Source organism: Erithacus rubecula (assembly GCF_903797595.1).
Source record: "Erithacus rubecula genome assembly, chromosome: 28".
NCBI classification, from domain to species: domain Eukaryota; kingdom Metazoa; phylum Chordata; class Aves; order Passeriformes; family Muscicapidae; genus Erithacus; species Erithacus rubecula.
Genome location: NC_136680.1, coordinates 1,430,907 through 1,444,681, shown reverse-complemented (window position 1 = coordinate 1,444,681; position 13,775 = coordinate 1,430,907). Strand labels below are relative to the sequence as shown.

At 46.1% G+C, this 13,775-nt stretch overlaps 1 protein-coding gene across 3 annotated transcripts in view; it reads right to left on the bottom strand.

The window, feature by feature from the left end:
• Positions 1-8,471: 8,471 nt before the first annotated feature.
• CRTC1 (CREB regulated transcription coactivator 1) overlaps positions 8,472-13,775 on the bottom strand; it is a 48,317-nt gene continuing 43,013 nt past the window's right edge. For 2 of the 3 annotated variants that reach the window (XM_079328441.1, XM_079328442.1), the window contains 3 exons: positions 12,332-12,418; positions 10,720-10,900; positions 8,710-8,933 (listed from right to left, as the gene is read on the bottom strand). In XM_079328441.1, the coding sequence (XP_079184567.1) occupies positions 8,722-8,933; positions 10,720-10,900; positions 12,332-12,418 (480 nt within the window). In that variant the 3' untranslated portion in view covers positions 8,710-8,721. Of the gene's footprint in view, positions 8,934-10,719; positions 10,901-12,331; positions 12,419-13,775 lie in introns of all 3 variants that reach the window. The other variant, XM_079328443.1, reaches the window with a different exon arrangement.

Genomic DNA, 13,775 nt, shown 5'->3' with positions numbered 1-13,775 from the left:
GTCATGTGTGTGTTCTCTCCATTCTCCTGAAGCTTTTCTCTTGCAGATGTTGAAGGGAGGAACCTCCAGGGCTGAGAGAGCCCTGGGCAGGGAATTTCCTTGGGAATTCCAGTGCTTGGAGGCACCTTCTCCTCTCCTCAGCCCTGCCATGCCTGGATCCTGCTGGAACAACAAATTAAATCTTTGTGCTGGGTTTGTCACCCTGCCAGGGCTCCCACAAACTGCTGAGGAGCTGGGAAAGGTTTTCCATAAATCTGAGAGCCTCAAATCCCTGTCCCTGGCAGGTAACCGAGGCCCTGGGGAACATTTTGGGGACAGTTTAAATTCAGACCTCACAAGGTTTTAGAGCAGCTGCAGTTTCCCCTTCAAGAGTCCCCAGTTCAGTTTTCAACCAAAATAATCTGATTTTGTCATTTCCTTATTGACACTGAACCCCCACCAAACCAAGAACAGTCGAAACTGAGAAAAAGCTGAGCAGCCAGAGGCAAAAACATTTGAACTTTTATTTCATTTCCTTTACAAAGAATGCAAAGATACAAAGACAGAGAAGCCTTCACACACACAAAAAAAAATCAAGGTGGGAAAGGATCTGCACAGAGCTGAGCTGGGTTTTCACATCAGGTCTGGTTGCAAACACTTAAAGCCAACGTCAGTTTACCCAGAGAAAAACACAATAAATAAATTTTTGCTGGCACAGGGATGGTTTTTGTGCATTTCTGTGCCCCTGCTGCTGCACTGAGAAGGGTTTGTTTGCATAAATGAATGAAATCACCCACGAATCGTCTGAATAGGAAAGTTTTGCTTGTTCAGAGCAGCATTTTTAGGCTGAAAATGCATCATTTTGGTTTTTTTTCCCTAACTCAACCCCCTCCAGGTCGGGTTTAGCTGCCACTGAGGCAGAGATGCTGCTGGGTTGGGTTGGATAAAATCAAAGTTTCCCTTCAGGAGCACAAGCAGCTTCACACCCCTTCAGCAGAGAATCCAGGAAAAGCTCAAAATTCTGATTCCTCCCCAAAATTCCCCTCGGGGTCTCCTGTTTTATCAGAGTTTTTTGGGTGCCCCAGGGCTGTGATGTCCAGGGGATGCTGCCACTGCTCCTGCCAGGAATATTCAGGATCCAACCAGGTTTGGTTTAAACCCCCAAAATTCCCCCCACAAAACCACAGAACTGGGATGGAAACAACACCCCTGATTCTCCTTTAATACCTTAAAAACCCCAAATTTGAGCCAAACTGAACCTTTTACTTTCAAAGGTGACATCAGACAGAAGTCAGGGTATTTGGGAAGGGCTTTTCATGATGGACAAACAGGAGAGATCTGGTTAAATTTTAAAAATTCTCTTTTTATGCCATAATTCAACTCCATTTCTAGGAGCAAGTTTAAATCCTTTGGTTTTTCCTTCAGGAATTTTAGAACTCCCCTATTCCAGGAAGGACAGAATCCATTTTTAGCTTTAGAATGGAGACTTTACACCCCTTTGTTTTTTTCTAAACCACTGTGGAAAAGAGCAGGATTGAGGATTGAGGAACCCTGGGAGAGTTGGAGCTCCCAGGAAATTCCACCTCCACAGGGAGAGAACTTCCCATGGAGTGGCAGAGCCTGGAACAGCTGCAGGGAGAGCCAGGGACATCCAAAATCCACCTGGGGACACCCCAAATCCAGCTGGGGACATCCAAAATCCACCTGAGGACATCCCAAATCCAGCTGGGAACATCCCAAACCCACCTGGGGACACCCTAAATCCACCTGGGGACATCCAAAATCCACCTGGGGACACCCTAAATCCACCTGGGGACACCCCAAACCCACCTGGGGACATCCCAAACTCACCTGGGGACATCCAAAATCCACCTGGGGACATCCCAAATCCAGCTGGGGACATCCCAAATCCAGCTGGGGACACCCTAAATCCACCTGGGAACATCCCAAACCCACCTGGGGACATCCCAAATCCAGCTGGGGACATCCAAAATCCACCTGGGAACACCCTAAATCTACGTGGGGACATCCTAAACCCACCTGGGGACATCCAAAATCCACCTGGGGACATCCCAAACCCACCTGGGGACACCCCAAACCCACCTGGGGACATCCAAAATCCACCTGGGGACATCCCAAACCCACCTGGACACTCCTGTGCCCCTGCTCTGGGGGGTTTCCAGAGGTCCCTTCCAACCCCAACTGTTCTGGGATCCCTGGGGGTCCCTTCCAGCTGGGGATATTCCAGGATTCCAGGGCTGCAATTCCAGAATTCCAACTCAACCCTCTGCTCTCCACTCCCAGGAGTAATTCCCACACAGCCCAGCTGTGTTTGGGATTCTCTCCTTTTTTTTTTTCCATGAAATTCTCCCCATTTTTTCCATGGGATCCTCTCTCTGTTTTCTATGGGATTTTCTCCCTTTTTTAACGGAATTTTCCCCTTTTTTTTCCATGGGATTTTCTCCCCCTTTTCTATGGGATTCTCTACTTTTTTCCATGTGATTATCTCCCTTTCTTCTATGGGATTCTCTCAATTTTTCCCATGTGATCCTCTCCATTTTCCCCATGGGATCCTCTCCCTTTTTTCCATGTGATCCTCTCCCTTTTTTATATGGGATTCTCTCCCTTTTTTTCTATGGGATTTTACCCCTTTTTTCTATGGGATTTTCTCCCCCTTTTCTATGGGATCCTTTACTTTTTTCCATGGGATTCTCTCCCTTTTTCCCATGTGATTCTCTCAATTTTTCCATGGGATTTTATCCCTTTTTTCCATGTGTTTCTCTCCCTTTCTTCTATGGGATTCTCTCCATTTTTCCCATGTGATTCTCTCCATTTTTCCCATGTGATTCTCTCCATTTTTCCCATGTGATTCTCTCCCTTTTTTTCCATGTGATTCTCTCCATTTTTCCATGGGATTTTACCCCTTTTTTCTATGGGATTTTCTCCCCTTTTCCATGTAATTCTCTCTATTTTTCCATGGGATTTTACCCCTTTTTTCTATGGGATTTTCTCCCCTTTTCCATGTAATTCTCTCTATTTTTCCATGGGATTTTACCCCTTTTTTCTATGGGATTTTCTCCCCTTTTCCATGTAATTCTCCCCATTTTTCCATGGGATTTTCTCCCTTTCTTCCAAGGGATCCTCTCCCTTTATTCCACCCCTTTCCCCACCCCACCCCTCCACCCCCTGAAGAAAAGAGCCAGTGGATTTTACCCCTTCAGGCCTTTATTTTGATAAAATTGGTCAAGCCCACATAAGGCAACGCACACACGGCTCCGCCCGCCCCCCGCCCGCCCCGGAAAATAAATAACACAAACCAAGAGAGGACTCCATGTAGTGTTTGGCTTTGCAGTATAGAAATTCCACACAATGATTCTGTTGTGTTGCTGTTAATTTTTTTTGTTTTGTTTTGTTTTGTTTCCCTGTTTAAAAAGGTAAAAATGATTTATAATACACAGTCAGAATGTCGTGGTGCCCGCATAGAAAACCGACATGCAATCCATGCCTACACTGCGCCCTATAAATAAGATGCAACTCAAAATACAAAGAACAGGAACACTACAAAGTTTAATTCTAAGAGGGAGGGAGTATTTTTTGGGTTTTTTGTTTTTTTTTTTCTTTTTGCTGGTTGTTTTTTAAAAAGGACAGACACACGTAACAAAGGCTACCTGCGCTTTCACGTTGCCATCACAGTGACGGGGGCGCTGTTGCTCCGAGGAATAAACGCGCTGGTTTTGGGGTTTTTCACAAAAAAAAACCAGCCAAGGTTGGGATCTGCAGGGGGAGGAGGGGCCTTCCTGCTTCCTTCGTGCCCAGAGGGTGTTTCCTTAAGGGAACAGCTCAAGCCTGAATTGTTGTTTTGACAGAAATGCAAGTTTTAGGATGGAGGGTTTGTTTTGAGGGGAATTTAGGTGAATTGCTTTTTTGGAATCAGGGAATTGAGGTTGGGAAGGAGCCACGGAATCAGGGTTGGGAAAGAATCACTGAATTAAGGTTGGAAAAGAACCTGAACCAAGTTTGGGAAAGAATCACTGAATTAGGGTTGGAAAAGAACGACCCGATCAAGGTGGGAGAAGAAAAATCAAATAAAAGTCAGAAAAGAATTCTGGAATTGAAGCTGGAATGGAACAACCAAACCAAGGTTGGAAAAAACCTCCAGGACCACAAAACCCAACCTCCCTCTGAGCTGAAGGAACTCTCCTAGAAATGAATTCATCAAAAAATCCACAGAACCTCCACGGGGCTGAGAAACACCCAGAGCCATTTCACCATTTCTGGAAAGGCTTTCCCCTCCCAAAAATGAAAAATCAGCCCAGGACAGAGCCCAGCCCAGCCCAGGCTGTGTGTGGGGGCACAGGGGGAGCTGGGCTGGTCACAAATACCCAGAGGGAAAATCAATGTACAGGGAAAGGAGCCTCCCCCAGCCCCCCACAGCACCAGGGCTGGGCTGGCTGCTGGGGAAAAAAAAAATTAAAAATAAAAAAAATCACAGTTTTGGCTGCACCGAGGGTTTATTCCTGTTCTTCCCCATTGTATTGGCAAATGCAACAGTCTAGCTTGGGGACTGGGGGTTCATCTGATATGGAGATAGAAAAACACAGAGGGAGGGTGGGACAGTCACCCCTGGGGACAGCAGACAGCTCCAGCAGCACTGAACCAAATCAGCAAGACAGCAAATAACACCATTTCCTCCTTGCTTTTTAACCATTTCCTCCTTGCTTTTTAACCATTTCCTCCTTGCTTTTCAACCATTTCCTCCTTGCTTTTTAACTCCATTTCCTCCTTGCTTTTTAACACCATTTCCTCCTTGCTTCTGGTTTTTTTTTGTTTGTTTTTTTGCCAAGTGACAGTTTGCCCTTTGTGCTCCCAGCCTGGGCAGGGAGCCCCCCACACACTGAGATGAGCAGGGGATGCTCCTTTGGAAATAAAAGCAGATTCTTGGTTCTGGGAACACTTGGGATCTGCTCCATGCTTTTCTCTGGGTTTGCTTCCAGATCAGCCTGAGGCCACAAAATCTGGGATTTGAAGAAGGGGGATCCTCTGGGGCAGCTCCCAGGGTCTCATGCTGTCCCACAGCATCCCCAGGGCATCCCAGCCCTTCAACACCCACATTTCTCCCAGCTGGAGGCTCCTGGCTGTGCCAGCTGCATCCCAGCTGTGGCAGTTTGGAATTAAGGCCATTTGCAAGGTCTGCTAACAAGTCTAAGAAAGAGAAAACTCTTCTCACACACGGAGTTAAAAATCTGGGAAGGAGCTGCTGGAGCCTCCTGTGAGGAATCAGAAACTGAGAATCTGAGAAACTCAGAATTTCAGAGTCTGAGCAACTCAGAATCTCAGAATTTCAGAATCTCAGAAACTCAAAATTTCAGAAACTCAGAATCTCAGAACTGCAGAAACTCAGAATTTGAGAGTCTGAGAAACTCAGAATCTCAGAATTTCAGAATCTCAGAATCTTGAGAAACTCAGAATCTGGGAATCTAAGAAACTCAGAATCTCAGAATTTCAGAATTCAGAAACTCAGAATCTCAGAACTGCAGAAACTCAGAATTTCAGAAGCTCAGAATTTTGGAATTTCAGAATCTCAGAAACTCAGCCCCTGCTTGGCTGCTTCACTCTGGAGTGACTCTGGAGTTAATTCTGGAGTGACTCTGGTGTTTTTAACCCTGGAGTGACTCTGGAGTTAATTCTGGAGTCACTCTGGGGTTTATTAACCCTGGAGTGACTCTGGGGCTAATTCTGGAGTGACTCTGGGGTTAATTCTGGAGTCACTCTGGTGTTTATTCACCCTGGAGTGACTCTGGAGTTAATTCTGGAGTGACTCTGGGGTTTATTAACCCTGGAGTTAATTCTGGAGTTGATTCTGGAGTGACTCTGGAGTTAATTTTGGAGTCACTCTGGTGTTTTTAACCTTGGAGTGACTCTGGAGTTAATTCTGGAGTCACTCTGGTGTTTATTCACCCTGGAGTGACTCTGGGGTTAATTCTGGAGTCACTCTGGTGTTTATTCACCCTGGAGTGACTCTGGAGTTAATTCTGGAGTGACTCTGGGGTTTATTAACCCTGGAGTGACTCTGGGGTTAACTCTGGAGTGACTCTGGAGTTAATTCTGGAGTCACTCTGAGGTTTATTCACCCTGGGGTCACTCTGGGGTTCACCCCAGCCAGGGATCCAGCATGGAGCCTTTCCAGGGCATCCCCCCAGGAGCTGTGCAGGAGTTCCAGGCTCCCCCTGCCCCTCCAGACCCCTCCTGCTCCTCCCAGGCTTCTCCTTTTGTCTCCTCCCTGCACTGGAACAGCCTGAGGGATCTAAAACGTGTCCTAAGGGCTCAAACCCTGCCCCAAAAAATCCCAAAATATTCCCAATAGATGAGGGGAAACCTCTGGAGGGTGTGGAGAAGGATAAAACTAAAATATTAAAAAAGGGAAAAAAAAAAAAAAAAAAAAAAGACACAGGGAAGCCAAGAAAAAATTCCACATTTTTAGTGCAAATGGTCAACAAATGGCACAGAAGGTGAGGGGAGCTGCAGGGCTGGGAGATCCCAGAGCAGGAACCTCAGGATTTCTGGAAGCACACAGAAACTTGGTATAACTCATTAGAGAACTCAGGAGAGCAGGGAGAACTCATTAACTGCAGGGGAACCCTTGTTAATTGGGGGGGGAACTCGTTAAGAGCAGCCCAGTGCTGTTCCCAGTCAGGAACTGGGGCTGGGGGCAAAAATCAAACCCAGGAGGGGGGAAAGGGAAATTTAGGGATTGGAATCCATGGGCTGCTCCCATTCCAGGCCTCCCTCTGCAGCAGCAGCTCACCCTCATTGTTAATGAGCTCATTAAATCCAAATCCTGCTAATTGCTGCTGAATTCCTGCCCAGGGGAATGAGGATGTTCCCACCATGGATCCAGCCAGAGTGAAACTCCCAATTCCCAGCCTGAGGAATCTCAATGGGATTTTTTTGTTTTGTTTTGTTTTGTTGTTTAAATTTGTAGCACAGAATATTCACAAGGACCACCAGAAATAATCAATTCTCCATTTAATTACATAGAATTTTGGAGGATTCAATCCTGGTCATTGTGAAGCAAGAGATTTTTTTTTTTTTCCCCTTGGGTGAATGAAGGAATTTTAAATTTCCAACCACCCTATTTTGCCTATTCCAAAGGAAAATATCTAAACTTGCCTTAGGCTTCCTTATTCCTGCTTAACAGCTGTTTAAAATTCCAGTTAGTTTAAAAATACCTACATATATAATATATATAATATATTTCTGGAATAAAACCACAAAAAAAAAAAGTACTGTACAAATATTATGTAGAGTGCTTCCATTGGCTGTATGTAGTTGAGCTACTTTCCTAATATCCAAATATTTAAATTAAAAAAAAAATGACAACAACGACGACCAAAAAAATCATAAATAAGTAACAGAATAAGTAATGAATAAGAATAAAAAATTAAAAAATCATGATTCTACGAGCCTGGCATTGCTATGGAAATGCCCTTCCTGTTGCCCAGGAATCTCTCACAAAGTAAAAATTAGGATTATGCAGGTTAGTCTCTATTTTTTTTTTAGCTGCTTTAAGATGTTCTGATCCTCTGTCTAATCAAGTAATGAATTATAGAATTTTCATGTGTGCTCAGAAATGCTCTCTATATATGTAGCCATATATAGAAATAGATATATATTACATATATATTTAAAAAAGAAAAACACAAATAGAACTAAAAAAAAAAAAAACATAAAAAGCTTGGAAAAAATAGTGTTTAAAGTGGATTTTTGGGCTTGGTGGCCGGGATTGGTGAGGGACAGGGGGTGGGGACAAGCAGGACACAGGGGGGACAGAGCAGGGAGGGGACAGAGCCCCTGCAGCCCCTTCCTCACTGCACAGAGCCCTGAGGGGGGACACGGCCAGGGAGGGGCTGGGGGACAAACCGGGACAGAAAAATAAACCGGGACAGACAGACAGGGACAGACAGACAGGGACAAAAGAACCGGGACAGACAGACAGGGACAGACAAACGGGGACAGACAAACGGGGACAGACACCGGGACAGACAAACGGGGACAGACAAACAGGGACAGACAGACAGGGATAGACACAGGGACAGACAAACGGGGACAGACAAACAGGGACAGACAGACAGGGATAGACACAGGGACAGACACTGGGACAGACACCGGGACAGACAGACAGGGACAGACAAACGGGGGCAGACACCGGGACAGACAAATAAACCGGGACAAAAGAACCGGGACAGACACCGGGACAGACAAACAGGGACAGACACCAGGACAAACAAACGGGGACAGACAAACGGGGACAAATAAACTGGGACAGACAGACATGGACAGACACCGGGACAGACAAATAAACCGGGACAGACAAACCGGGACAGACAAACCGGGATAAACAAACAAACAGGGACAGACAAACCGGGACAAATAAACCGGGACAGACAAACCGGGACAGCCAGACAAACCGGGACAGCCAAACCGGGACAGACAAACCGGGATAAATAAACCGGGACAACCAAACCGGGACAGACAAACCGGGACAGACAAACCGGGACAAGCTCCTCCTGCTGGACGGCACGAGCGGCTCGGGGGTGACATCGCTGGGCGGGGACAGCGCGGCAAGCTCAGAACGACAAGCGGAGGGTGCTCATTGTACAGGGGGCGCGGGGCGGCTGCTGCCCCCGGGCTGGGAGGGTCCCGGGCCGGGAGGGACCCCCGGGATGAGGCAGGTGGGGCGGGTCACAGCCGGTCCATCCGGAAGGTGTCCTCTGTGGCGGGGTCGGTGAGGACCATGTCGGGGTCGTTGAGCATGTGCAGTCCATCCAAGGTCAAAGGGTCAATTTTGAGTTCGTCCAGAGGGAACTGGGAATCCGTGTCGAAGCTGACGTCCCCCACTCCTGCCAAGGAGCTGGTCAGTTCTTTTGATAAGCTGGGGGGGGATTCTCCTGTCACTGCAGGGGACAAACACCGGGGGCAAAGTCAAAAACAGCTCCCAAAACCCCTGAGATCCGTTACATTTACTGCCACAGGAATATTTATGGAGCTGAAACACGCTCTGCAGAGTTCAGATTCCTCACAGCATCTCCAAGCCACCAAGCACCACCCAAAATTCATGTTTGCTGTAACTGCAGTCTTTTCTCTCCCTCAGGTTTAGGAGGAATAACCTCAATTGCCACCACTGCCATCAGCAATCCTGGCAGGGATCGTTTCCAGAATCCCACTGGGAACAGATTGGCCACCATATGTGACACTCCAGCCCTTTGCTGGCCAGCCTGGGCTGAGCACAGGAAGGGGTTTGGCTCCTTTTCCCACTGTAGCAGAGGATCCAGGGAATTCAGAGATAAACCCACTCTGGATAAATCCATAGGGAAACTGGAGCTGAACCTGTGTGCTGGGAGCACAGGTGAGCACTGGGACACACACCTGGACAAAGCCTCAACAGCAGCAATCCCCAAGAGGAAGCCCAAAGATGGGATCACAGAATATCCTGAGCTCGAGGGACCCACAAAATGACAGACACAGCTCCTGGCCCTGTCCTCTGGGGGACAGCACCTTTCCCTGACCCCCATCCCAAACCCCTGGCACAGCTGCAGCCATTCCTGCTCCCAGAGCAGAGATCAGAGCTGCAGAACCCACAGGGTCCCCTCAGGCCTTGTCCCAGCCCTGTATCCCACCTCTGGACCCTCCAGCATCTCCTGAGGTGCCCCAGGGGAGGATCAGCCCAACCCCTCCCCTGTGCCCTCAGAGCCAGCACCCCCAGTGCCACTGTCACCTGGCAGGGTGGTGTTGGGGTGTTCTCCCTGGCAGGCTGATGTTGGGGTGTGTTCTCACTGTCAGACTGATGGTGGGGTGCCCTGTCAGGCTATGCTGGGGTGTGCTCACCTGTCAGGCATGCCCTGTGCTCACCTGTCAGGCTGATGTTGGGGTGCCCCGTGCTCACCTGTCAGGCTATGCTGGGGTGTGCTCACCTGTCAGGCTATGTTGGGGTGTGCTCACCTGCAGGATGATGTTGGGGTGCCCTGTGCTCACCTGTCAGGCTATGCTGGGGTGTGCTCACCTGTCAGGCTGATGTTGGGGTGCCCCGTGCTCACCTGTCAGGCTATGCTGGGGTGTGCTCACCTGTCAGGCTGATGTTGGGGTGCCCTGTGCTCACCTGTCAGGCTATGCTGGGGTGTGCTCACCTGTCAGGCTATGTTGGGGTGTGCTCACCTGTCAGGCTGATGTTGGGGTGCCCCGTGCTCACCTGTCAGGCTGATGTTGGGGTGCCCTGTGCTCACCTGTCAGGCTATGCTGGGGTGTGCTCACCTGTCAGGCTGATGTTGGGGTGCCCCGTGCTCACCTGTCAGGCTGATGTTGGGGTGTGCTCACCTGTCAGGCCATGCTGGGGTGTGCTCACCTGTCAGGCTGATGTTGGGGTGTGCTCACCTGTCAGGATGATGTTGGGGTGCCCTGTGCTCACCTGTCAGGCTATGCTGGGGTGTGCTCACCTGTCAGGATGATGTTGGGGTGTGCTCACCTGTCAGGATGATGTTGGGGTGCCCTGTGCTCACCTGTCAGGCCATGCTGGGGTGTGCTCACCTGTCAGGATGATGTTGGGGTGCCCCGTGCTCACCTGTCAGGATGATGTTGGGGTGCCCCGTGCTCACCTGTCAGGCTGATGTTGGGGTGTGCTCACCTGTCAGGCCATGCTGGGGAGTGCTCACCTGTCAGGCTGATGTTGGGGTGCCCCGTGCTCACCTGTCAGGATGATGTTGGGGATGTTGCCGTGGCTGGAGTAGTTGAGCTGCTGGCTGTCCTGCAGGCTGCCGTGGCTGCCGCTCAGTCCCATCATGGCAGCCTGCGAGTAGTTGAGGGTGGAGCAGGGGCTGTACAGGCTGTTGGAGCTGATGGCGTTCTCGATCATGTTGAACTGCTCCAGCTGCACACACACCACCCGCCGTTAATTAGCGCCCCGTTAACGAGCTCATTACCGCCCAGCCCTCGGGGGGACACACGGACAGGCTCCAGGACAGCACACAGGACAGGCAAACAAATTCATCTTTCCTTGCTCCAAAAGGGGCTCTTGGCCCGGGGGCCCCGGGGGGCCCTGCCCAATTCAGGGGGAGGCACAAATCCAGCGGGGCACGGGGAGAACCAAAGAAAGGGAGGAGAAAAAGGAAAAAAAGGGAGTTTGGGCTCATCCGGAGGTGTCTGCCCATCACAGTTCCCTGCAGGACACATCCCATCATTTATGTAATCCAGGACACATCCCATCGTGAATTAATCCAATATACATCCCATAATTTATGTAATCCAGGACACATCCCATTGTGAATTAATCCAATATATATCCCATAATTTAATTAATCCAATATACATCCCGTCATGAATTAATTCAATATATATCTCATTATTTATTTAATCCAGGACACATCTCAGCATTGAATTAATCCAGGACATATCCCATCATGAATTAATCCAATATACATCCCATAATTTATTTAATCCAATATACATCCCATCATGAATTAATCCAATATATATCCCATAATTTATTTAATCCAGGACACATCTTAGCATTGAATTAATCCAATATATATCCCATAATTTAAAAATTTTCACTCTTTTCCCTCTTTCATATTTCATTATTTAGCTTCCCATTATTTAAATTTTTTTCCTTATTTTTCCTTTTTTAAGTCTTCCATTATTTTAAAAACATTCTTTTCATTATTTTCCCCTTTTAAAGCTGATTTAACTTTAAAATTCTCACTATTCTTCCATTATTTTAAAAACTTCTTATTTTTTCCCCTTTTAAAGCTGTTTTCACTTTAAAATTCTCATTTTTCCTCTCTAAAACTTACTTTTCCTTTTTCTCAAGCTGATTTTTACTGCTTTAAAAAGCTGATTTCCACTTTAAAATTCTCACTATTCTTCCATTCTTTTAAAACATTCTTTTCATTATTTTTCCCTTTTAAAGCTGTTTTCACTTTAAAATTCTCATTTTTCCTCTCTAAAACTTATTTTTCCTTTTTCTCAAGCTGATTTTCACTGCTTTAACATTCTTTTCACCATTTTCCCTTTTCAAAAGCCTGGCATTATTTCAACTTTTAAAAGCTTCGTTATTATGTATTTTTTAAATTTTTTTTTTTTGGCAGAACACCTACGTGAGATGGGGAACAAAGAGAGGAGGGAAGGGAAGGGAAAAAAAACAAAACAAACAAAACAAGAAACTGCAGAGTAACACAAACAAAAAAAAAAAAAAAAAAAGAAGGAAAACTCAACATGGACAAAACGGGGACGTGACAGAAAATTAATTAGGAGTTAATTGGGATTAATTTGAGGTGGGAGAGGCTGAGATGAATTTGCTCACCTGGTGGGAGAGGGCATTAGCCTGCCTAGCTGTCATCTGCTGCTCATAATAGGAGTCCCCAAAAACACTGCCCAGCATGGAAGAATGCTGAAAACAAAACAGAGGCTTTATGGTGCAAACCCCCAGCACTGCTGAGAAACCTGAGACCACCTAGGGAACTCCAGAGAAATCTGAATTAAAGCTAGAGAAATCTGAATTGAATATAGAGAAACATGAGCTCCAGAGGAATCTGAATTCCAGAGAAATCTGAATTCTAGAGAAATCTGAATTAAATCTAGAGAAACCTGAGCTCCAGGGAAATCCCAATTCCAGAGAAATCTGAATTAAATCTAGAGAAACATGAGCTCCAGAGAAATCCCAATTCCAGAGAAATCAGAATTAAATCTAGAGAAATCTGAATTAAATCTAGAGAAATCTGAATTGAATATAGAGAAACATGAGCTCCAGAGGAATCTGAATTCTAGAGAAATCTGAATTAAATCTAGAGAAACCTGAGCTCCAGGGGAATCCCAATTCCAGAGAAATCTGAATTAAATCTAGAGAAATCTGAATTGAATCTAGAGAAACCTGAGCTCCAGAGGAATCCCAATTCCAGAGAAATCTGAATTAAATCTAGAGAAATCTGAATTAAATCTAGAGAAACATGAGCTCCAGAGGAATCCCAATTCCAGAGAAATCTGAATTAAATCTAGAGAAATCTGAATTGAATCTAGAGAAACCTGAGCTCCAGAGGAATCCCAATTCCAGGGAAATCTGAATTAAATCTAGAGAAATCTGAATTGAATCTAGAGAAACATGAGCTCCAGAGGAATCCCAATTCCAGAGGAAATCTGAATTCTAGAGAAATCTGAACTGAACCTAGAGAAATCTGAATTCCAGCAAAAATCTAGAAAAATTTGAATTAAATCTAGAGAAACCTAAACTCCCTAGAAATCCCAATTCCAGAGAAATCGAAATTAAAATCTAGAGAAACCTGAATTCCAGAGAAAATGTAGAAAATTATGAATTAAATCTAGAGAAAACTGAGCTCCAGAGAAATCCCAATTCCAGAGAAATCTGAATTAAATCTAGAGAAACCTGAGCTCCAGAGAAATCCCAATTCCAGAGAAATCTGAATTAAATCTAGAGAAATCTGAATTGAATATAGAGAAACCTGAGCTCCAGAGGAAATACAGAGAAACCTGAGCTCCAGAGAAATCTGAATTGAATCTAGAGAAACCTGAATTAAATCTAGAGAAACCTGAACTCCCTAGAAATCCCAATTCCAGAGAAATCGAAATTAAAATCTAGAGAAACCTGAATTCCAGAGAAATCACATTTCTAGAGAAACCTGAATTAAATCTAGATAAAACTGAATTCCAAAGACATCGGAATTGAATGTAGAGAAACCTGAACTCCAGAGAAATCAGAATTATATCTAGAGAAACCTGAATAAAATCTAGAG